This window comes from Sparus aurata, chromosome 16 (assembly GCF_900880675.1).
Source record: "Sparus aurata chromosome 16, fSpaAur1.1, whole genome shotgun sequence".
In the NCBI taxonomy this organism is placed as follows: domain Eukaryota; kingdom Metazoa; phylum Chordata; class Actinopteri; order Spariformes; family Sparidae; genus Sparus; species Sparus aurata.
Genome location: NC_044202.1, coordinates 118,879 through 144,138, shown reverse-complemented (window position 1 = coordinate 144,138; position 25,260 = coordinate 118,879). Strand labels below are relative to the sequence as shown.

Here is a 25,260-nt window from a genome sequence, read left to right as displayed (position 1 = left end):
CATCAGCAGGTGAAATATTGATGAGCTCGCAGCACCAGGTGGCTCAGGTGAGTCAGGTGCTGATCCTGTCTGTTAAAGACTCAATAGAGATGTTTCGTGTTTACAGCATCATCATACTGATTGAGTGGTGTGAATACCTGTTTGTGAATTTGATGCAACATGTTTCAAACATGTAACTGATTAATATTACAATAAATTCTCCAGCTCTGACATCACATTGAGGGCGTATTCTGATTGGTTGTCTAGAATAACCCCAGAAGAAGACACATTGAAGACACACCTTGATTATTTCAGTTGATTTATTCTTGATCATTTTACAAACACTAACACCATAACTATTGGAATGAGGCCAATTCCTTTATTATGTCTGAACAATGAAAACATTTGAGTCTGACATCAAAAGATGAATGTGAGACAAGAGATCAGCATGTCAGCTTTCTATTCCAGGTATTTACATCTACATCTGTTGTTAGCTTTTAGGAGAGCAAATGTTCAGGAACAAAGACTAAAACAGATTAGAGTGAAACAATAATTGTTCCTGGGATTCTCCCTTCAGTCTCCTTCTGCAGGTTAAAAGCTCAACATGCTAATAAGTCTGAAGATTCTCTTCAGTCTCAGACCTTCTTCTTCTCCTCTGATGGACTCCTTGGTTGTTTTGTGTTCTGGGTCGTTGTCTTGCTGCATGATGAAGGATCTCGTGGTCAGTTTGGTTCCATCTCTCTTTAAATTGGCAGACAGAAAGGTTCTGTAGACTTCTGACTTTATTTAGCTGCAGCATCATGTGTGACATCATCAATGAAGATCGATGAGCCCGTCCCAGAAGAAGCCATGCAGCCGAGCCATGACATCACCTCCACCGGGTTTCACAGATGAGCTTGTGTGTTTGGCATCCTGAGCAGATGCTTTCCGTCTCATCACATTAGACTTTCCATCACTTTGGTAAAATTCATCTTTGTCTTATCGGACCATGAAACTTTGTCCCAGAACTTGGGAGCCTCGTGTCTGTACTTTTGGAGTAACTCTTGGAGTTGGATTGTTGTACCGTCACTCCTGCCCTCTGGAGGTTGTTGGTGATGTCACTGACAGTTGTTTTAGGGTTTTTCTTTACAGCTCTCACAATGTTTTATTCTCAACTGCTGATGTTTTTCTTAATCTACCAGTTCGATGTCTGTTACTGAGAACACCGGTGGTTCTACCTTCTTCAGACATTCCAGGTGGTTGTAGTGGCTATGGCCAATGTTTCGGCAATAGCTCCGATTGATTTTCCATCTTCTTCGGTCATACATGTCTTGTACAGACGTTAAAGTCTGGATAATGATCGTGATGACTGCTCTACGACCAATCTTCTCATGGTCTCTGCAACCTAGATAGTCAAAGCTACTGTAGATATGTCTACAGAACAAATGTCTGATGAACTGAGCAGAGGCAAAGCTAACTGTTTGCGTAAACCTCGTAAGGAGGACTTCAATTTATCCACGTCTACAGACTAAGTGTCTCTGACCTATTTTACCTCCTGAGTCTTCTGGCTACAGGTGAGAGATTCTGCATCACCTCCTTGCCATGTTGTTAATCCGATAACCATGTATAGAAGCACTGCCTCCTGAAGCTGCAAGATAGAATTTGGACATTGGGGAAGACTCGTTAGGATTATCATGGCAGCACTCTGTGCAGACAGACGTGATGGTGTGTTGCCCCTTCAAGGTCTTGTTTCATAAACTATCTCAACGTAAGTCATCAGTGTCTTCTTCATCTCTCCTGAGCAGTCAAGTGGGCCGAAATTCCACAACACTCTCAGCCTCAAAGTTCCTGGCTTTTCTCCCATAGACAGCTCTCTGGTGTTAATGTCTGCAAAGACAAAACCCAGGGCTGAAACTGAGAGACGGAGACATTCAGCACTTTTTATTGTTTGAATTATCAATCTAATAGGACACACCTTGACAGCAAAAAGCACCTGTCAGTCACATGTTCCAATCATTTCAATCACTTTAAAATCAAGTGGGTTCAAACAAAAGGTGCTATAGTTTTTGCTACGTTTTTTTAATACAACTCGATGTAAATACCTGGAAATGGAAGCTGACATACTGATCTCTGGTCTGATATTCATCTCTTGGTGTCAAACCCAAATGTTTTCAGTGTTCAGACAAAATAAAGGAATTGGCCTCACTGTTCCAATAGTTATGGAGGGGACTGTAAGTCTGATAATAAATGTTGTCATGTCTCCTGCGCCTCCGCGTCCTGCAGCAGTTTGTCCAACAAGACGACATCCACGCGATGTTTCATAACAAACTGCCCGTTCAAGTGGAAGACAGGTATGTCCCATCTGTACCTGTCGAACCACACGCTGTTCTCCGGGACGGTGATGTCCACCTGCTGCAAGACAAACTGTACACAGACAGACAGGTCAGAGACAGAGACAGGAGTGGAGACAGACAGACAACCTGATCAGACCTGGTGAGTAATCAGATTACAGTGTTCAGCTCTCAGTCCATCTGAGTGACCACCTGTGATGTCACTTCCTGCTTTATATGAAACAAACCCGTCTATCACTGAGACAAACAGACTCCATGTTTCTACTCAAAGACACGTTCTTGTAGAACATTTGCTGAATGAACAAGAAGGTCCAAATAATGCAGAATGAGTCAGAGACAGAGTTTCACAGAGTTTATAAAGTGTCTCCAACGCAACAACTCTTAAAATCACTACATTTGTTAAGGGAGTCTGGTTATGCTGTGGTTACTCAATGGTTGGATCCGTTGAAAAGATAGTGTGTTCATACAACAGCTGCTGGTGACATCAGCAGGTCAACAAACGTGTCATTTACATCACAGTGAGGTGAAGAAGTTTTATTGTTCGTCTCACCCGGTGTCTGAACGGCTCCAGCACTTCTTTAGCTTCATCACACAGAGGACATGGATCCTACAGACACATTGTACATTTATCATACAGATTACACACAGACTGACTTAAAATATAAATGTAATCGCTGGAAAATTCAAATACAGAACACAACATTCAGAGTCACGTTTTACAAACAGAGGAGTTTAATTATTCAAAAATAAAATAAAATAAACTGAATAAACATCATCACTTCCCTCTCTCTTCAAAATAAATCTAAAATAAATAAATCTATAATGATAAATGATTTTTAACAATGAGCACAGCAGTGAAGAATTGTTAGATAGCAGATTTCTCATCAATACTAACTGTAAATGAAAACACTAACAGATGATGAGGAAGATGATGATGAGTCAGACACTGTGAGGACAGACACCAGGTGTTATTGTTACCTTAGTAAAGAGAGTGAGAGTGGGTAAAGTGTTGGTAGAAAACAGGCGGAGGAGCTGCACAGCTGCAGGTCGACTCAGAGGAAGAGTCTTCAGGAAAAACATTTCATCTGAGAACAAACACACAAACAAACTGTTACTGACCTCCAGATCATCCACAGGGCTGCCAGCCGACCGATCACAGAGCAGGAGGGAGGACAACGATGAAATAAGAGATGTACCGATAGTACATTTAAATGTCCTTCATTATCTCCTCGTTTCCTTCACTTGTGACCTTTCCTTGCCTGTCAGTCTTTCCACTGAGGACGGTACTGACGAAATCCACAAGCACCTTGTGTACAGAATTCAGTTATCTACAGAAGTGCAGCCTGGTCACTCGGGCTGTAATCAACCAAAGAAATCCTTGGTCGACCGAAGCCGTGAAAATTTCAACTAAAAATCGGGCTGTGATAAAATTTATTAAAAAATAAAATATGTCAACAAGTGATATCAGCACAAGAACTGTTGAGGAATATTTAGACAATTGTTTTTGTCATGAGTGCTTGGGGCAAATTAGCGATAGCATCAAAATCTCTCTGTTTAAAACAGTAAGAAGTCTCGACACAACATGAAACTTTGCTGGTAGCATCACCAGGGTCTCTACACATGAACACGAGCACTGAGAACATTGTTTGTGTACACAGAGTTTACTAAAAAGAAGCTTTTTGAACAACTCACGTTAGCAGTAGCTTGTTCCGCTCGCTGCCGTCCTGCCAGTGGAGAAGTGTCGATCTCAGGATGTGACGTAACCTGGAGGACAGTTAAGGTGGAACGCTCCTAAAGCTTAGTTCCATATAAATTAGGGCTGAACGATATATCGTTATCGTATCTATATCTAGATATGAACATTCAAGATATTCATATCGAAAAAGCAACAATATAACGATATTACCCCGCTCGCCCTGCACGTACAGCTCTGGCAGTCACAACAAACATCCTTTTTACGATTGCCCTTGAATGCACCGCTAAGGCCAGCCAACCACAAACCTTATTTCATGCTTGCTGTGGATCGACAGCTGAAGCCAACCAATGACAAACATACGAGGGCGGGAGTGAGGCAGACGGAGACTGAGACGCACACACAACTTGGCGACTTTCTAGCTAGTTTAGCGACTTTTCAGACCCTCTACGCGACGTTATTTCTAAAAAGCGACCAGCAACAAATTTAGCGACTTATTCAGATCATCAGGGGAAAGGCGAGAAATATATTATATTGTAATTCTCCTGCTGCTCAGAGTCATCACAGTCTGCGGCTCCCCTGCAGCAGCGCCGGCTCTCTGTCCTCTCACCTGGCTGCAGGCGGCAGGTGTGTGTGTGTGTGTGTGTGTGTGTGTGTGTGTGTGTGTGTGTGTGTGTGTGTGTGTGTATGTGGGGGCCGGCTGGGGCAGCAGGAGCGGACGCTTAAGATTTCTCTATCAACCATTTGTATATGGCTTAAAATAATCTCTTTATTTTTCTGAAAAATGCTTGGTTTTCACCGAACCCGTAGTCATATCGTATCGTATCGATATCGAGATATCTGGCATGAATATCGAGATATGAAATTTTGTCCATATCGTTCAGCCCTAATATAAATGCACGAAGAATTTGATGTTTTGTCGTTAGTGAAAAACAATATTGACCTTGAAGTTGAAAAAGGAGCCTCATATAAGAAACAATACTGAAATCAAAAGCTGTAAAAGTCACGTAGATCTGGTGTGGATAGTTGTTGCTGGAAGACAGTAGTTCCACCTTAACTGTCCTCCAGGTTACGTCACATTCTGAGATCGACACTTCTCCACTGGCAGGACGGCGGCGAGCGGAACAAGCTACTGCTAACGTGAGTTGTTCAAAAAGCTTCTTTTTAGTAAACTCTGTGTACACAAACAATGTTCTCAGTGCTCGTGTTCATGTGTAGAGACCCTGGTGATGCTACCAGCAAAGTTTCATGTTGTGTCGAGACTTCTTACTGTTTTAAACACAGAGATTTTGATGCTATTGCTAATTTGCCCCAAGCACTCCCATTGGAAAATCAGTTTTAGGCCTGTCACGATAATCAATAAATCAATTAATCGTACGATAAATAAAAATGAGCTTGATAATTTTGCCGGCCTCTATATTTTCCATTTGCATGCTTGTTTGTTTGTTTTCCTCGTGTCTCTCACGGGAACCCTCTTGTCAGCCACTCTGTCACTGTGTGGGGAGGCGGGGCCCCGTGAGGAGCAGCAAGCCAGAGAAAACACTAGTTGAGATTTGACGGAATAAAAACAAAGATGGAATTGGTTTCAAAGCCGAACGCGACAGCTGCAGTGTGGGAGCACTTCGGATTCAAACCGAATGACCGTGGTGAACCACTTACAGGGCTTACAGCTGAATTTAGCACCGAGCAGACAGGAAGTCACGCACCGAAACAACAATATAACATCCGGTTACTTTTCAAAATAAGACACCCCTTGTTGACGCCAGTACACAAATCTCAATAAAGAGACAAATACAAGCTCTTCTAGCAATCCTTCGGTCGGGAACACTATCTGTTGTTGTTTTTATAACACATAGCCTACCTATAACTGCAGTCTGCAGTACTGCAAAACTGAGCCTGACGCAGCAGACAAGTATCTGGTAGAATCTCTGGGTTATTTTCTCCCTGATAAGCCCAGTAGTGTTCCAGAGTCAAATCCTAACTCAGAGAATGAGGCCGAGTGTGAAGACACAAGTGTGGCGAAAAAGGGCAGAAAATACTGTTTTCGTGAACAATGAGTGCGCAAATTTGACTGGTTGAGGTCTCAGAGAGACGAATTCCATGATCTGCAAATTTTGCTGTCGATATCTGTAACATGTGGGAACATTAAATTTGCAGGTGATGCTATCAATACACAGTTAAAACGCAACACATTGGTCACTCACAGACATTTATTTTGGATATTTAAAATGTCTTCTTCACATTCCAATACCAATGTTAAATATTCTTTAGAAAAAAGTGTATTGATCTTTGAAAGGCTGTACTTGCATTATTATGCCATATTCATTATATCAGTTGAAAAATTGGTCTCAAAACGACCCGTAAACGAAAATACAGTAAATCTTAAAAATGCCTCTTTCGTTCTCATTATGCTTTTAGACGAAGGTTTGACTCATATACATTCACAAATTGCAGAAACTAGCAGCGTCTCGTCTAAAAGCTGCTGAGTGTCAAACGATAAAACAACAGCTTATTATTTCTTAAGTGGTCTCACAGTTTCATCCCGACTGTGGACAACAGAGGAGGAAACTGTAAAACAGTCTGTGACAAACATCTAATGAATCACTGAGTGAATGACATGTGTGCCGATTGTGTTCGTAGATGGACGTTAATCAGGAAAAACTCTCAATGACTTTGTAACTACAGTTTGTACTGTGAAAACACAGGATGTTCCCATAAAACAGCTGCATTTAGAATGAAGTTTGGTTTGACAGTCTGTCCTCGAGCTGAATTCACACAAACGACTGAGACATGAAAAACATGACTAAACATCACGTTCATGGATGATGACTCAGTACACACACACACACACACACACACACACACACACACAGCTAGTCAGTAATTAGTTTAAAAGTACACAGTTAGCCATGAGCTCATGTTAACTAATGTTTTAGCTACACAGTTTCGCCCACCAGTCACAGGTTCGAAGGACGCAGACCCGCTGGTAAACTCACCGAATCCTGCCGAACTGTCCCGGTTCTGTCCCGCAAGGACACGCTCTGAAATCTTCTCGTTCCGGAATTTAAGTTTCTGTGAAAGTGGTTCTTCTTCTTCTTCTTCTTCTTCTTCTTCTTCTTCTTCTGTGATGGCGGACTTCAGACCACAGTTAAAGCTGCACGCCGCCACCTGCTGTCCCTTCAGTGTGTAACATCGTGACTTTATTTTCTGGATGTTAAACCAGTTGTGTAAAATATGAAACGCTTGGCTGAGTGTGTGATGTCTCTGACAGACATGTGTGTGTCCTCGTCTTAAACTGAATAACATCTTCTTTACATTTAGCGTTTTAGCATTTAACTTTAAAAAAAAAAAATTTGTTCAAAAAATCATTTGAGTTTTTATTTCAATGTATTTCTAGGGGACAGTTTTTTTTAATTTGAGTTATTATATATTTAATCAAGAAGAAAATAAAGAACAAAAAGTGACATCAAACAACAGTGGCCAGTGCTGATACACCACATTCATGGTGTTATCTTATAGTCCCTAATTTCACTGCATTTCTTCATCTTTACCACGTAGATATGTTGGGTTTTATGTTTCTCCATCATCTCCCATCTCTCTATAAAAGCGACTAACCTCTGTCTGTCTGTCTGTGTGTGTGTGTGTGTGTGTGTGTGTGTGTGTGTGTGTGTGTGTGCGCGTGTGTGTGTGTTCCTCAAATATCTCTGTGGATCAGGATCAGACTGACCTGAGAGTTTCAACATGGCTGCTGCGTGGTTCAAGAGTGTGCTATTTCGCATTTGTTTGGATTGCAATGATACCGTTAATAAATTATTTCATAAATGCTTTACAAATTCCACGAGCATTGTCCACCGGAGCCACCACAGTCACGTGCGCACCAGAGCCAATCACTGCAGAGCCCACCGCCACCCCCCACCTTAAAAAACCAGCAGATTTATACCTGCAGCGGCGCGAGCTGGACCGGGATTTTGCCGGCGGTTCGGTCCCGTTCTGTTCTGTTCTGTGCATCTAAACTGACTGTTGTGGATTAATGAGACTAAAAGAGTCCGGATCGAGTCTGTTCGGGTCTGAGGAGATCCGGAGACGCGCGGACAACAAAGTGGAATCAGATCTGTGGATGTTCGTGTGTAGCTAGCCGCTAGTCGCTAGCTGCTATCCGCTAGCTACACAGCCCACCTCCCGATCTAGGCGATGGACCGGACTCACCGGCACGTCCAAAACCGGACTTAGGGTAAATAATGTCCGCCACGCTTTTTCGCAAACATTGTCGTCATGTTTGCTTTGTGTCTGGTGCAGGAAGAAACGGTAAAAACGGGATTTTGTCAAGAAAGTGTCCAAGCAGCAAGTTTGGTTGTTGAGGAACAGGAAGTTGTGGGAGGGACGTAAGCAGATGATTGACAGGCAACGATGGTCGGTGTAGAGACAGCGATATTGAGAGTTGAGAGATTTGTGACATTTAGCGTGTTTGGAGTGTGTAGTTAGTGTGTTATGTAGTGTTTAGTGTGTAGTGGAGTCGTTTTTTTGTTTAATGAGTCAAAACAATTAGAAGACTGCTCAATGAGCATTGCCTGCATTTGAATGTAAATAGTTACATGTAACTTTGTACATTTTTAAAATGTATGCACATATAATGCAAATATAAATTGTTGTTTATATTATGAGTAATACAAAATGGTTTGTAAACATATTTGTGGTTTTCACAGTAAAAAAATCTAACTTTTTCTACTCAAAATTTATGTTTTTTTTGTGATTTTAGGTCCATTGTGTTAATACAGTATCACAAAATAAAAAAAATAACTACAGTCACATGTGAGGTTGTGCTAAAAAAAATAATGACACCAAGTAAATAGTTTTTAATAGTCAAAAACAGCCAATTATACCCTGGAATATCGGATTTCACAACAAACCTAAATATCCCTGACGTCCCACCTTCAAACACAGCCTCATTTGGCAATCCATGAAAAAGCTGCTTAACCTCCCACTTTTCTATAGGAATACATTTTTCTTACGGGCACTGCACTAGTAGACTTAAATACAGCTGTCACCAGTCTGGCACCAAACATTCAGTGATGTCATGACCCTTCCTTCTTGTTAAGGGTTCCTTGCCTGGGACCAGGTACACTTCTGAACCAACCCCCTTGCTGTCAATTTCGACCAATCAATGACAAGCACTGAAGTCCATCAACAACACACAGCTCAGGTTGAGATCCAGCAGCTGTTCCTCCTGATCGCCTCATCCAAATGTCCATTGTTTCCTACATGAAGAACAAGCCATCACTTCATACAACAGCTCTCTCACCTCTGCCTGACAGAGAGCTCTCTGATCTCTCTACTGCTTTTACTCCATTTTTATCATTCTAGGTTCTTTTGAGTTTATCTTTTTATATTACCTGTGTTTCTGTTATTGCACATCCATAAGTATATGTTGGTTCTGTTATTGCACATTCATTGGAATTGTTTATTTCTTGTATAGTTGTATAGATTTGTCATTGTTTATATAGTTGCACTTTCTATATACATTGTATATATCTTGCTTTCTATGTATGTTATGTACAGTGTGTTTTTCTTTTTCTTTCTTTTTTTTGTGGACCCACTGCTGCTGTGACAAAATAATTACCCAGTCTGGGATCAATAAAGTAATTCTATTCTATTCTGTTCTATTGAACACGAGAGTCCTGAGATGATCCTGTGGCCGGGTCGTCACTCTGAGCTTCTGTTCAATACAAACAGTGACTCACAGATCAGATGACTCTCTCCTTCAAAATGACCAGTTTTAAAGATGTTTTGACCTTTTTAAGAACTAGAAACACAAAAATCATCTGATTGACACATTTATAAACTTCTTCAATATCTCACCCTGTTTTTATATCAGTGATTGTTTTGTCAAAAAACAAAACATGAAATCATCAAAGAACTTATTCTTTAAAAACTGTCAACAGTCCAATCATCCAATCAAAACACTCAGATCGGATCAGATTTTCTAATGAAATCAAACAGATTCTTTGAGTTTCTTTGTATTTTTATTTTCACACTTTAACAAACATTCAAACTGTGCAAATGAATCAAATGAGTCGATGAATCCACACTGAAAAACTCAGAGGCCACAGAGGAACTCCAGCAGACCCACTGGACCTGAGACTGGACTCTACTGGTCTCTTCTGGTTTGTACTGGGTCCTGTGGGAGAATCTCCTGTATATAGTTACTACTGGGTCCTGCTGGTTTCTACTGATCTTTACAGATTTTCTGAGCTCCTCTGTGGCTGCCATGGATTTCCCAGCATGCCTTGGTAAACAGGAAAAAAACAGGAAGTAAAGCTTGATGCACGGCATCAGTAATGAGCAGCAACAATGTTCTCGCTGCGGCAGCCATGTTGGCTCTGAGTGATATCACCATGGTGATGTCATGGTAACACTGATCCATTCACAAAAACACACCCACCCACCCACCCACACACACACACACACACACACACACACACACACACACAGTTCTGTAGTCCATTAGCCAGTCAAAAGAGGACCTGCCCTTCGGTCTCTGTAAAGTTCACTCTGATTGGCTGCTTCCTGTCTGTCTCTTCTTCTTCTCTGTCTGTATCGCTCTCAGAAAGAAAAGCGTCCTGATCCTTCCCATCACCCTTCGCTCTGTTGGGTGTGGACGGTTGAGCTGATCTCAGGCAAGCGAGTCACAACGTCATGGGTCGAGGAGGTCAGAGGTATCCACCGTAACCTACAGATTGACCAATTGAACCACATATTGATTAGTTTTTAAACAGACGTCTGTAACTAGTCAGCTGAGCCCAGCAGGTGTGTCTCACCTTGATGAAGATGGTGTCATCTTTGATGTAGCTGCCCGTCTCCAGGACGCTCTGAGACACAAATAGAGGACAGCCAGAAGCGATGTTCATCTCTGCTGCAGGACGTCTGAAACTGCTGCTGTTCGGGTCGGGTTTAAAGGCATCGGCCAGGTGTTTCCTGGACGGACCCTGGTCCATCAGCATCAGGGTCACCTGACAGAGAGACAGAGAGTCAGACAGGTCCATCAGCATCACGGTCACCTGACAAAGAGACAGACAGGCCCATCAGCTTCAGAGGCTGTTCAGACTTGCTATCACCATCTGTCCTGAGTGACCAGAGCTAACCAGGACAGAGCCGTGTAGTAACCAGTAGATTCAGTAGTCAGTAACCTGATGGTTTAGTAGTCAGTAACTTGTTGGTACCTTCTGTTTAAAGGGCCAAGGTAGCAGGGCGTCGTACTCGCCCCTCATCACCACAAAGAACAGCGACAGGTGTGTCCCTTTGCCCATCCCGTCTCCGTTTAGGTAGACACGGGCACACATCTTGTACCCGAAGTACCCGGTGTAAAATGGCTGCGAATACAGCGACAGTGTCTTTGCTGCTACTGCTTCTTGTTTCCGTCTCTTGTAATCACGAATCTTCCAGATCAGAGTCCCATTGTAGCTCGCCGTCTCCAGTACCTGGAAACGCAGGTCCATGTCAGCCAATCGGATGTCGTGGACACTCAACATGTCGTCATGGCGATTCAGCTGAGTCTCCAGGGAAGCTGTGGAAAGGAGGAAATTCATTAGTCCCTGTTCTGGTACCTCACCTCTGCAACTGGTAACTGATCTCTGCAACTAGTCCCCTGAACTCCGTATCTTGCCCCTGACCTCTGCAACTAGATCCAGACCTCGTCAACTACATTAGGGCTGAATGATATGGACAAACTTTCATATCTCGATAACAATGCCAGATATCTCGATATCGATACGATACGATATGACTACGGGTTCGGTGAAAACCAAGCATTTTTCAGAAAAATAAAGAGATTATTTTAAGCCATATACAAATGGTTGATAGAGAAATCTTAACTAAATAATCACAAACTCACTACAGAGACAAATATATTTGAAGTAACAACAGTAAAGGGAGGGAGAAGATCAAACGAACTATGTGCATTTTTACAAGATGAACGATGACATCCTAATCTGGAGAGAAAGAGTGAGAGTGAAGATCGAGACTCAGCAGCTTCAGGTTATCGCTGGTAAAGTACCAGTGGAATTTAGAAAGACTAAGAAGTCAGAGAATTAACGGATCAAAACAGAGTAGACGGCAGCTATACGGTCTCAAATCCACAGAGGGAGCGGCCGCAGCATCCGCTCCTGCTGCCCCAGCCAGCCCCCCCCCATACACACACACACACACACACACACACACACACACACACCTGCCGCCTGCAGCCAGGTGAGAGGACAGAGAGCCGGCGCTGCTGCAGGGGAGCCGCAGACTGTGATGACTCTGAGCAGCAGGAGAATTACAATATAATATATTTCTCGCCTTTCCCCTGATGATCTGAATAAGTCGATAAATTTGTTGCTGGTCGCTTTTTAGAAATAACGTCGCGTAGAGGGTCTGAAAAGTCGCTAAACTAGCTAGAAAGTCGCCAAGTTGTGTGTGCGTCTCAGTCTCCGTCTCCCTCACTCCCGCCCTCGTATGTTTGTCATTGGTTGGCTTCAGCTGTTGATCCACAGCAAGCATGAAATAAGGTTTGTGGTTGGCTGGCCTTAGCGGTGCATTCAAGGGCAATTGTAAAAAGGATGTTTGTTGTGACTGCCAGAGCTGTACGTGCAGGGCGAGCGGGGTAATATCGTTATATTGTTGCTTTTTCGATATGAACATCTTGAATGTTCATATCTAGATATAGATACGATAACGATATATCGTTCAGCCCTAAACTACATCAAGACCTCTGCAACTAGATCCAGACCTCTTCAACTAAATCAAGACCTCTTCAACTAAATCAAGACCTCTTCAACTAGATCAAGACCTCTTCAACTAGATCAAGACCTCTGCAACTAGATCCAGACCTCTTCAACTAGATCAAGACCTCTTCAACTAGATCAAGACCTCTGCAACTAGATCAAGACCTCTGCAACGAGATTCAGATCTCTTCAACTAGATCAAGACCTCTGCAACTAGATCCAGACCTCTTCAACTACATCTAGACCTCTGCAACTAGATCCAGACCTCTTCAACTACATTTTTTAAATTTTATTTAACGTTTATTCATCCAGGAAAATCCCATTGAGATTAAAAACCTCTTTTTCAAGGGAGTCCTGACCTCTGCAACTAGATCCAGACCTCTTCAACTACATCAAGACCTCTGCAACTAGATCCAGACCTCTTCAACTACATCAAGACCTCTGCAACTAGATCCAGACCTCTGCAACTAGATCCAGACCTCTTCAACTACATCAAGACCTCTGCAACTAGATCCAGACCTCTGCAACTAGATCCAGACCTCTTCAACTAGATCAAGACCTCTGCAACTAGATCCAGACCTCTTCAACTACATCAAGACCTCTGCAACTAGATCCAGACCTCTGCAACTAGATCCAGACCTCTTCAACTAGATCAAGACCTCTGCAACTACATCAAGACCTCTGCAACTAGATCAAGACCTCTGCAACTAGATTCAGACCTCTTCAACTAGATCAAGACCTCTGCAACTAGATCCAGACCTCTTCAACTAGATCCAGACCTCTGCAACTAGATCCAGACCTCTGCAACTAGATCCAGACCTCTTCAACTAGATCTAGACCCCCCAACTAGATCAGACCTCTTCAACTAGATCAAGACCTCTGCAACTAGATCCAGACCTCTGCAACTAGATCAAGACCTCTGCAACTAGATCCAGACCTCTTCAACTAGATCTAGACCCCCCAACTAGATCAGACCTCTTCAACTACATCAAGACCTCTGCAACTAGATCAAGACCTCTGCAACTAGATCCAGACCTCTTCAACTAGATCCAGACCTCTGCAACTAGATCCAGACCTCTGCAACTAGATCAAGACCTCTTCAGCTAGGTCCAGACCTCTGCAACTAGATCCAGACCTCTTCAACTACATCAAGACCTCTGCAACTAGATCCAGACCTCTGCAACTAGATCCAGACCTCTGCAACTAGATCAAGACCTCTGCAACTAGATCCAGACCTCTGCAACTAGACCCAGACCTCTTCAACTAAATCAAGACCTCTGCAACTAGATCCAGACCTCTGCAACTAGATCCAGACCTCTGCAACTAGATCAAGACCTCTGCAACTAGATCAAGACCTCTGCAACTAGACCTAGACCTCTTCAACTAAATCAAGACCTCTGCAACTAGATCCAGACCTCTTCAACTAGATCAAGACCTCTGCAACTAGATCCAGACCTCTTCAACTAGATCAAGACCTCTTCAACTAGATCAAGACCTCTTCAACTAGATCAAGACCTCTGCAACTAGATCAAGACCTCTGCAACTAATTCCCTAATCTCTGCAACTACATCTCTGATATCTGGAACTTGTCCCCGGACATGAGCAACTAGTCTCTTGACCTCTTCAGCTTGTTCCAGACCTCTTCAACTAGATCAAGACCTCTTCAACTAGATCCAGACCTCTGCAACTAGATCCAGATCTCTTCAACTAGATCAAGACCTCTGCAACTAGATCCAGACCTCTTCAACTCGATCAAGACCTCTGCAACTAGATCCAGACCTCTGCAACTAGATCCAGACCTCTTCAACTAGATCCAGACCTCTGCAACTAGATCCAGACCTCTGCAACTAGATCCAGACCTCTTCAGCTAGATCCAGACCTCTGCAACTAGATCCAGACCTCTTCAACTACATCAAGACCTCTGCAACTAGATCCAGACCTCTGCAACTAGATCCAGACCTCTGCAACTAGATCAAGACCTCTGCAACTAGATCCAGACCTCTGCAACTAGATCCAGACCTCTTCAACTAGATCCAGACCTCTTCAACTAGATCAAGACCCCTGCAACTAGATCCAGACCTCTTCAACTAGATCAAGACCTCTGCAACTAGATCCAGACCTCTTCAACTAGATCAAGACCTCTTCAACTAGATCAAGACCTCTGCAACTAGATCAAGACCTCTGCAACTAATTCCCTTATCTCTGCAACTACATCTCTGATATCTGGAACTTGTCCCCGGACATGAGCAACTAGTCTCTTGACCTCTTCAGCTTGTTCCAGACCTCTTCAACTAGATCAAGACCTCTTCAACTAGATCAAGACCTCTTCAACTAGATCAAGACCTCTGCAACTAGATCCAGATCTCTTCAACTAGATCAAGACCTCTGCAACTAGATCCAGACCTCTTTAACTCGATCAAGACCTCTGCAACTAGATCAAGACCTCTGCAACTAGATCCAGACCTCTTCAACTAGATCAAGGCCTCTTCAACTAGATCCAGACCTCTTCAACTAGATCAAGACCTCTTCAACTAGAGTCCAGACCTCTTCAACTAGATCAAGACCTCTGCAACTAGATCCAGACTTCTTCAACTAGATCCAGACCTCTTCAACTAGATCAAGACCTCTGCAACTAGATCCAGACCTCTGCAACTAGATCCAGACCTCTTCAACTAGATCCAGACCTCTTCAACTAGATCAAGACCTCTGCAACTAATTCCCTAATATCTGCAACTACACCTCTGATATCTGGAACTCGTCCTCGGACATGAGCAACTAGTCTCTTGACCTCTTCAGCTTATTCCAGACCTCTGCCACTAGTCTATACCTCTACAACTTGTCTTCTGGTCACTTCAACTAGTCCCCAGACTTGAGCAACTAGTCCAGAGTGTGTGTTCTGACCCAGAGTATGTGTTGTGGATCCAGTCCCGCTGCGTCCCCCTTGTTCCAGAGCATTCAGTCGTGTCCGGACATTCTCCAGCGTTCCTCTCAGGGTCTCCACCTCATCTCGGAGCAGACGGAGAGAACGAAGCTCCAGCTCCACCTCCAGAAGCTTCTCTGAGTGAGAGCTCATCAGTTTCTGTAGAAGGAGAGAGATGATGGCTGTCCAGGTGTAGGAGAGGGACAACTCACTTCATACCTGACACCAATGAGGATGTGCCCCCATTCTTTGGTATCATTGGTGTCAGTGTTAAATCCCCGCCCCACCTTTAGTGCTAATTGTTTCCATCCAATTTTAAAACATAAAGGGTCACATTGTCTACATACTGCATACAATACTGTACAAGGTTCAGTCCTGCTCCACATCTAGTACTGCAGTAGCACACGTTAAGCTCACACAGTTATTAAATGTTATAGAAGTGTATTGTCTTGCTTTGTAGGATTAGTTTTACCTGCATGGTGGCCAGTTTCTGCTCCATCTGTCGATTCTTCTCTCTCAGCTCATCATTCTGGTTCTCCAGCTCAGACAAACGGCCGCTGAGACCAGGAAGCAACTTATACCTCTCTAACAGCTCACCTTTAACATCCTCCACCTGGAGATATAAATAGGGTTTAGTCAGGTAAACTCAGGTAAACACTGAACCTAATGCTATGGTTGCTATGTTTACCTTGTTTTCTAATGAGGAGTTTCTGTTTGCCATCATTCTCAAATGTTCAGCTGCGAAGGTGGACTCATGTTGCCTCATGTCCTGATTCAGACCCTTAATCACATGACATTCAGTTATTGTAGAATATAGACTATAAAAAGATATATATATATGTATATAAAATACAGTATATGCAGTATATACATTATTTAAAGTATACAGTATGAACAGTATGCAACATATCCATTTAACAATGGTAACACTCAGAAGAGGAAACATATGAAGAAGTAGAGGAAGACGAAGACTTACCTTGAAGGTGCAGCCATATCGGTGGAACTGACAGCTCACCTGAGCTTTGGGACAGTCGTGTTGATGACTCGACAGCTGAAAAAAAAACAATCAGTATGATCAATATTCACTGCTGCTGTGAAACTCAAACACATGGCTCTGATTGGATGGCGTCACATAAACTGGATCAGTACCTCACTGCGTGGCAGAGAGGAGAAGGAGCAGTGGTTTGGACACGACACTGGAAATGCTGGACACACCGTCTCTTTGTGTTTCTGAAAACAGACAGAAACTTCATGTTCTTCATCCTCTAGACCTCTACAACTAGTCCTCAGACATCTAAAACTCATCTACCTGCAGGTGGGTCAGCAGGGATGTCAGCAGTGATGTCATAAATTACCTGTAGGTCAGTCAAAGGCATCTTGGTCAAGCAGAACTCGCAGCTCGTCTCTCTGTGTTTACATTTCCAGCTCAGATGATCTGGAATCTCTTTCCTCATCATTCGCTCTTTACATTTACCCAACGGACAGGGAACCTCGAAGAACGGACACACATTCAGGTGGTCCTGCATATAGGTAAGTGAGAGATAGTGAGGTAGTGTCAACATAAAGCATTTATATAGACCACCCGACAGCCAGTCAGAGATCAGGATTCTGAATGAACACATTGTTTTCCTCACAGGTATCTGCTGCAGACTCATCTGCTCCTGACAGCCGTTAGCTTCACTGCGACAGTAAACCTTCAGCGCCATGATCTCCCGCTGGCAGCAAATGTCTCTGAAGATCTGAAACACAAACATGAACCGATCAATAATCAATCAATCTTTAATGACAACTTGATCTCTATTGTGATGTAATTTCCTGCATACCTTGTCTTTGAACAGACGTTCATTGTCAGCTGGACATACCGGGTTTGGACGACTGCAGGAGGAGAGAAGAGATTAAGATTATGATGCTGATTCAAACCTTTTCAGGTGAATCTCTTTAAACAGTTGGCAGACGAGAGGGATTTAAGTCTTTAAAAACAGGACATGAGAAAAAGGCAAAGGGATATATGGGTCTGATGTTATTCTTTCACTCTACACCTGGAAATTACTTCCTGTCTACCTGTCTGTCTAGACTGTCTCTAACTAGCCGTTTTTATACAGGGCAGCAAGCCGCCAATTTGCCCGTCCTTTTGGCGGCTAGGTCTGCGGTTTTAGAGAGAAGCCGGCAAATTGGGGTTCTGTTTTGGTCCGCATAATTTCCGCCTCGGAGGGTACACTTATTTCCGCCTCGTCTGCTATCTAAATCCGAGGCGTCGATGTCGATAAACTGCACTGTTAAAACCAGGAAACAGCTGATCACAGCAGTCAGTCCATCACTTCATCCGCGGACATTAAGATGAGCAACTGGACAGCCGCTGAGATTCAGGAGATGCTAGCGTCTCCTCGGTCTCTGTAGCTGTTTGGTTGTGTTAGCTTGTTGTTGTGTCAGCAAGCTAAGAACGGTCGCTACTTTCAAATTAAAAGCCCCCCGCTAAGAACCCAGTTCTAAACTCCAATGGGGTGCAATGTAAAGCTCTTATTTTGAAGACAAATTCGTTGTCACTGTTCAAAGCCCAACTTCGTGCTTCACGTCACGTCACATGTTTACGGCTACCTCAGAGGGGGCTTTTGGAAAAGGAGGAATATTACGCCTCTGTTTTAGAAAGACAGGCCTTGGAGCAAATGTGCCGCCTTTTCCATCTAAAAAGGGCAACTGTGTGTGTCTCACCTGAGGATGTCGCTGATGCAGCTCTGACAGAAGCGGTGACCACACTCAGTCTGGCGGGGCTGACACAGGACCAGCCTGCAGGCCTCGCAGCAGTATTTACCTTCTGGAGTCTCTACAAAGTGATCTCTGAATCCTCCGTGAAGAGGCAGGAAACCTGCCGGGACACCTAAGTACAGACACACCTGAGTTCAGAACACCTGAGCACAGACAAAGTTTGGTCACCTGGTGAATGTTTGATGAACTGAAGTGTGACTGCTTACCTTGTGAAGCAGCAGAGTCACTTGGAGGCCAGGGATTGGCTGGGCGGTGAGAGGGAGGGACCACTGAGAGGGGCGTGGCCAGGGAGGGCGCCACCTGCTGGAGGGGAATCTGCACCTCCCTCCCGTCAGCACTCCTGCCCGCTGACATGACCTGAAGGGGGAGGAGGGGGAGAAGTTAAAAACTGAATTCAGACACAAAAGCATGATACACAGAATGTTCCTTTACAAGGGAATTGACATCAAACATCTAGTCTGATTGGTTCTGGGTTTGACCCCAGTCTGCACATGCTCAGTGGAGGCCAACAGAGGGGCGTGGCCTATGACTGAATCACCGGTCAGGTGACATGTTGGACACTTTGAGCCAACACTTGTTTTCCAGTCAGTAATTAACCTTCAGCTGAAGCTACAATGAAACACGATGTCAGAACTGAAGGACTCAGTCAGACAGATGGACAGGTGATCAGTGCGCACGCACACACACACACACACACACACACACACACACACACAGATGTTTCATAAAGTGTGACAGATTTGATGATTTTACTGATGATTGATGATTTCAAAGTTGGGAGCTTATTTAAAGTTGAAATGCTGCAGGTGAGTCAGAGTGAAGCAGGTGATCAAATCCAGCTGACAAATGATTATTATAAAATCTGTTAATTAATTAAAGTTGAATACTTGAAACAATCATTGAAGAAAACTAAAGACATAAAGCAGCTGCACAAAGTTTCTTTATGGAACACAAAGTCATGCCACAGAATCAGCTGTTGAATACACACACACACACACACACACACACACACACACACACACACACACTAAACAGAAACACCTCACTTCCTGTCAGCTGTGGGGATGCTAGGGGTTTTTCCATTGACTGCATCATTAACACAGACATACACGGTCAGGATAGACTGAAAATCTCTGATTTCTTGACCAGACTTCAAAATACCAGAAAGTCAGACGTGGATAAATAAATGTGAATCAGATGATTAACAGGACAACTCAGAGGAAACTTTATAGACTCCATAGACATCATTTTACATCATAACTACAGAATTTGTAAAGAGACAAACGAAGGAATAACAACATAAACAGCAGCAGCAGACTTAAATCATGACTGAGCTCTCAGAAACAGAAACTGTTTCATCAGCAAAGGGGTTTTCCTCCAACACACAACAGAACGACAGAAACTACAGCCTGAAAACTGATTGACGATGTTGAGACTGTCTGACCACCAGAGGACGCTACAGCAAACAATTGACAATTCAAGCATAGAAGAAACAACGTCACAGTAAAAAGATAATCAATTAATCTATTTCAATCTTCAGCAGCTAAATTTGATCAATCACGTAAAACCTTTTTAAATGTTCTTAAAATACCAAATTTTACATAAACAGCTGAAAATACACATCTTGTTGTTCGATATGAAAAATCCAGACCTGAAACCGTTTTTTGATTAGTTGTCCAACAGTATTGAAAACAAAACATGTGAAGACATCAAATTAATCTGCTTGTCATTTTCTTGATCAATCATTCACCCATAATGCTGTGTGACTCAGTCAGCTGAACTGTTGGAGCGGTTTATGAATACGAGAAGAAGATCTGGAGTAGGGCTGGGCGATATATAAGTGTTTCATATCAGTCGATATCGATAATTATTAATTTTTTTTGCTTGACAATATGTTAATGGGATAGTTTTTTGAAGTGGGGTCATATAAAGTACAAATCTATAGTCGGTCTGTTGGCACTTTCGGCACTACATTTTCTCAATCGTAGAACCTCCATATCCCTACGCATTAGCGCACAGCTGCACTAATGCGTAGAGATATGGAGGTTCTACGATCTGTGTCTGAAATTGTTAAGTTTCGTTTTGATTGAAAGTAAACAGAGTTGTGTGCATAAACCTTTCATCCAGCAACTGGGCCTCGCACTGTGTTTCGCCACTCGCAGATCACCTGTTTCTAAAGGAGTTCAGTGAAATTATCAAACGTTCTATCGAACATATTTTCTATTGATATTGATCACGTGTCTAACGCGATAGATATCGTTATTGTTTTATCGCCCAGCCCTAATCTGGAGTTCATTTTTGTCCACAATGAGCTCTCATCAACGGGACTGAAGAAAAAGTTATTGATTAACTAACAGTCTATAACTTAATCAAGGATCATATGGAGCTCTTGGCTTTACTCATCAGAAGATGACGGTTCTTGCAGATCATGTCAGATTGATCATCTAAAGCAGTGGTCCCCAACCACCGGGCGTTTGGTACCGGGCTGCAGAGAAAGAATAAATACGTTATTTTATTTCCGTTATATAGACGATCATACTCGGAAAGTTGTTTTATTTTGAAAAATTGATTCTCTTTTAACAACATCCGTCTGTTCCTCTTGGCGCGCTTGACACATACCTGTTTCAGTCACGAAACAGAAAAAGGAAAAAGGCCCAAAGATAAGACGGAAGAAGAGGGAGATGAATTGTACTGTATTGAAGTTGGCTGTTAAAGTAGCTGAACTGCAGCTGCGGGGACAGTGAGTGGACAACTGCTATAATTTGATTACCGCGGAATCACAGCCCCCCCCCCCAAATAGAGATAATAGCCTACTTACAATATACTACTTAATATTTATATATAATATTTATATAGAAATTATTTTATTTTGCAAAGATCGATGGACCTTATTTCATTTTATTATGCTACATCTATGCACCAAACCTACAGTAGCCTCGGCTACCTGCAGAACATGTGTAACATTATGTAATTTCAGAAGTGGAAGAATGTCTTCTGTTGTACTATGACAGGGATGTGCTTTTCACGTTGACTGGAGGAAGTCTAACCCAGAGACTTCACTCACTCGTCTGCTACTCGTTCAGAACGTAGCCGGCTGTTTGCGCTATCCTGCTCTGACTGGAGTCGCGGGCGTTTCTGACATCGCGGCTCGCGAGCTAGTGCTACGGCGAGTCGGCTGTGTTCCCGGCATCGAGGCTTGCCAGCCTCTTCTTCTTGTTTACTGGCGGTTGGCATCCAGCTCAGTGCCGCCACCTGCTGCTCTGGAGTGTACACGCTTCGCCTCGTTAGTAAATGAGAAAAACAAGTTGCTTGTGCCTATGAACCGAATGGTACACACGCGCCCCGAACGGTGACAAGCGTACCGAACGGGACAGATTTTTTTGATGAACTGTTCCACCCCTAAAACCTGTCTGTGAAGACAGGCGAGGACAGGACGGACAGTATCTCCGACTCGAGAGTCTCTCTAGTCAACCTGCCGAGAGACCAAATAAGACGACGTTGAGGCTCGAGCTCGCAGTCAGAGATCCTCCGTCACTGGTTCAGTGACGACTTAAACACCACAAAGGAAGTCATCGTCTTCACTTCTTTGTCTGCTTCTTCTTTTTCTGTGCAGACTGGAAGAGGCGAAGGTTTTATCTGAATCGAGGTTCAAAACCACCATGGGATCTATATATCCAGCCGTTAACAGCGAGGGAATACATAAAGTTTGGATATGTTTTGAACTGTGTCAGGAAAAGATCAGTTTTAAACTGAAGAGAGTCTCAGGAAAGATAAGTGATTATAAAGAGACACAGTCAGTAAGTGGCGCTGTTGGGTTCAATGCTCTCTGAGCCTCGTAGAGTCGCCCTGAATATCAGCGGCTCACAGAAGTTTGCGGCCATGTTTGAGTTGAGTGAGACAAAGTCATACACTGAGCGCTTTAACACAAAACTAGAAGATATTGAACTTTATTAACCACAAACAGTGATTTTTCTGAAGTGAAGTCATTACTTAAGATTTGATAAACATCATGAGTGTTATTCACGGTACTATGCAAACAGTTCCAAACTTTATTTGTCTCTCAGCGTGAACAACCAGACCCTTCTGTCCAAAATAAGGTCCAGTGGGAGGAACCTGAAGAGAAGGACTTCAACTTCCTGTGGAGGTTACTGGGGACACGATTAAAGTGAAAGTCTCGCCAAAAAGGCGCCAAAGAGGCTTTATTTGCGATTGAATATGAGTCAAACCATTCATCTAAAAGCATATTTTACGATGGAAGAGGCACTTTTAAGATCTACCGTAGTTTCGCTTTCGGGGCAAGCTAATTTTCAGTGGGAGTGCTACGGGCACTTTTATGCTAGCATCAAAATCTCTATTTTTAAAACAGTAAGAAGTCTCGACACAACATGAAACTTTGCTGGTAGCATCACCAGGGTCTCTACACATGAACACGAGCATTGAGAACATTGTTTGTGTACACAGAGTTTACTAAAAAGAAGGTTTTTGAACAACTCATGTTAGCAGTAGCATGTTCCGCTAGCTGGCATTATGGCAGACAAAAAGTGTCGATCCCCGAGTGCAGCAGAGTAATGGTGGACTGCTCCTCAAGCCTTCCTGTCAGGTCGCACTCTGGGATCAACACTTTTTGTCTGCCATGACGGCAGCGCGCTGGAGATGCTACTGCTAATGTAAGTTGTCCAAAAACCTATTTTTTAGTAAACTCTGTGAAAATAATTTGAACTCTGTTAAAAGTAGCGATTTTTATGCTAGCGTAAAAGTGCCTCTGCACTCCTTTGAAAATTAGCTTGCCCAAAAACGAAACTATGGTAAATCTTAAAAGTGCCTCTTTCGTCATAAATATGCTTTTACATGAAGGTTTGACTCATATACAATCACAAATAAAGCCTTGGTTGCTTTTTGGCGAGAGTTTCACTTTAAAGGTGAAACCTCCGGTACTGAACCGAAAAGTACAATGATAAGTGACACAGCGCGTTAGCTCACCGAGCAAATCGATAATAATAGTTTAGATCATTATGAACGAATGATACATCAGACCAGTGTCCTGTTAACGTGCAGGAGGTCACAGGTCAAGAACAGAGAGGGCAGGATTTGGACTTGATCAGCGTGGAAACAGCAGAAACAGTCAGGTGACACAAACAGACAACAAACTGTTAAATTAAGACAAACAGCAACAATTGTGAGAAACACTGAACAGAGAGACTGAGAGGGAAACTGATACAGATCAATAAACTGATCACACGTCTGTCCAATCAAACATCTTCACAGAACTTATGAACTCAGAGTCACAGCACCTGTTCACTTTACTTTAACTAATAATATTAATATCAATGAGAGTAGATCGATATTCAGTCTCCTGTAACACTCAACATACACACTACATATATATTGATCCATATATACTGATCATATATATTCTGACTGTGTTCAGTCTCCCGATCATCAAATAAACTTTAAACCTAAAATAAAAACTCATTTAATACAGAATTACTCATTCTGTCACTCTGGGTTTGATTACTCAGGTCTGAGTATCTCATCACAGTTCACTGATCTATTCTTTATGGATTGATTGATTATTGGCTGATGGGTTATTGATTATTGAATGGTTATTTCTTCCTCTGGCTGTTTGACTCTCTGAGCTGATGTAAACACACTGACTGCTCATGCTAACTGTTAGCTTCTTTAGCTTCTTGTTTCTCTGCTGTTTGTTCAATAAAGATCATTGTAGTTTAAACACACACACACACACACACACACACACACACACACACACAGCTAGCTGTAGCATCTGTTGTGTTTCTCTCCGTTACAGAAGCTAGCAGTGCTACCATGTCCCCCCAGCTCCTGTCAGGTTCTTCACAGGTTCTGTTCTGGTTCTGTTGAGGTTCTACCCTCTGTGGACTCACATGAATCTCCTGCTCGGGGCCCACTGCTCAGCTCAGCAGCTCCTCGGCTCGCCGGACTGTCTCTGGGATTCAAACCGTCAACCCGCCGGTGCCGCGGAGCCTCCAGGCCTCAGGCGGACTCCTCATGGTCCGGGTTCAGGTTCAGGGTTCTGCGGGCTGTCCGGGTTCTGTCGGTCCTGTGTGAGAGAGAGAAGTCACTGGGATCCAGTTCACAGATCCAACGGGGAGGACTGGGCTGATCACACTGGAAACCCCCTCCGCTGCTTCCGCCCAGGAAATCCCCCAGCTGCCCGGGGAGACCGCCGGCCACCAGGGGGCGCTGTGTACTGGAGACCGCCGGCCACCAGGGGGCGCTGTGTACTGGAGACCGCCGGCCACCAGGGGGCGCTGTGTACTGGAGACCGCCGGCCACCATCTGTGTGTGTGTGTGTGTGTGTGTGTGTGTGTGTGTGTGTGTGTGTGTGTGCGCGCGTTGATATTTCCTCAGTGTGAAATAAACATGTTTCTGTTCTTCTCCATGTAAAACTAACTACTAGAAAATAGAAAATGTAATGAAGTGATTAACTTAGCTGTTGCTTTTGTACAAACTTACGGAGGATTCTGACCGACTGAAATGTAACTTCATACTGAATTAGAAAGTTTAAAAACTACTGATCAGTGAGTGTTTTGTTTACAGTAAAATAACTTTATTTCAACATCACATGGAGACAAACAGAAGAGCTGAGCGGTGCTGATGAGATGATCATCTCATTCATGTTCAGATCATAAAACAGGGTTAAAATTCATCGTGATTAATTTGATTAAATTTGGTTCAGACATGAAACTGGTGGCCGACTCAACTCCAGCACAGTCACTTGAGAGTGTTGAGGTACCTTTGAGCAAGGCAGCCCGTCTCTGTCCATACATGAATAAA

The 25,260-nt window shown here is 43.2% G+C and overlaps 2 protein-coding genes across 3 annotated transcripts; both read right to left on the bottom strand.

Moving 5' to 3' along the window:
• Positions 1-285: 285 nt before the first annotated feature.
• Positions 286-7,150, bottom strand: c16h5orf63 (chromosome 16 C5orf63 homolog). The gene is made up of 4 exons (XM_030392251.1): positions 6,999-7,150; positions 3,288-3,394; positions 2,860-2,916; positions 286-2,382 (listed from the first exon to the last, which is right to left on the bottom strand). Exons 2-4 carry the CDS (start codon positions 3,387-3,389, stop codon positions 2,212-2,214), a joined length of 330 nt encoding a protein of 109 aa, XP_030248111.1. The 5' UTR covers positions 3,390-3,394; positions 6,999-7,150; the 3' UTR covers positions 286-2,211.
• Positions 7,151-10,003: 2,853 nt separating this feature from the next.
• traf3 (TNF receptor-associated factor 3) lies at positions 10,004-24,662 on the bottom strand. Of its 2 annotated transcripts, none has more exons than XM_030443837.1 (14): positions 24,348-24,662; positions 18,651-18,801; positions 18,391-18,556; positions 17,505-17,556; positions 17,316-17,420; positions 17,037-17,201; positions 16,831-16,911; positions 16,658-16,732; positions 16,370-16,462; positions 16,154-16,294; positions 15,663-15,840; positions 11,220-11,563; positions 10,818-11,057; positions 10,004-10,729 (listed from the first exon to the last, which is right to left on the bottom strand). In XM_030443837.1, exons 2-14 carry the CDS (start codon positions 18,796-18,798, stop codon positions 10,694-10,696), a joined length of 1,824 nt encoding a protein of 607 aa, XP_030299697.1. In that variant the 5' UTR covers positions 18,799-18,801; positions 24,348-24,662; the 3' UTR covers positions 10,004-10,693. The 2 variants fall into 2 exon arrangements, with proteins under 2 accessions (XP_030299697.1, XP_030299698.1); XM_030443838.1 differs by having other exon boundaries at positions 10,818-11,009; positions 24,348-24,661.
• Between the last annotated feature and the right edge of the window lie 598 nt (positions 24,663-25,260).

Excerpts from the sequence above, each read along its gene's own strand:
- c16h5orf63 (XM_030392251.1), bottom strand. The coding sequence starts at position 3,389 with ATGTTTTTCCTGAAGACTCTTCCTCTGAGTCGACCTGCAGCTGTGCAG. Across the intron at positions 2,917-3,287 it reads CTCTCACTCTCTTTACTAAG|GATCCATGTCCTCTGTGTGA; the intron begins GTAACAATAACA and ends ATGTGTCTGTAG. Across the intron at positions 2,383-2,859 it reads TGGAGCCGTTCAGACACCGG|TTTGTCTTGCAGCAGGTGGA; the intron begins GTGAGACGAACA and ends GTCTGTGTACAG.
- traf3 (XM_030443837.1), bottom strand. The coding sequence starts at position 18,798 with ATGTCAGCGGGCAGGAGTGCTGACGGGAGGGAGGTGCAGATTCCCCTC. Across the intron at positions 15,841-16,153 it reads AGAAACTGGCCACCATGCAG|AAACTGATGAGCTCTCACTC; the intron begins GTAAAACTAATC and ends CTCCTTCTACAG. Across the intron at positions 11,564-15,662 it reads ATCCACAACACATACTCTGG|CTTCCCTGGAGACTCAGCTG; the intron begins GTCAGAACACAC and ends TCCTTTCCACAG.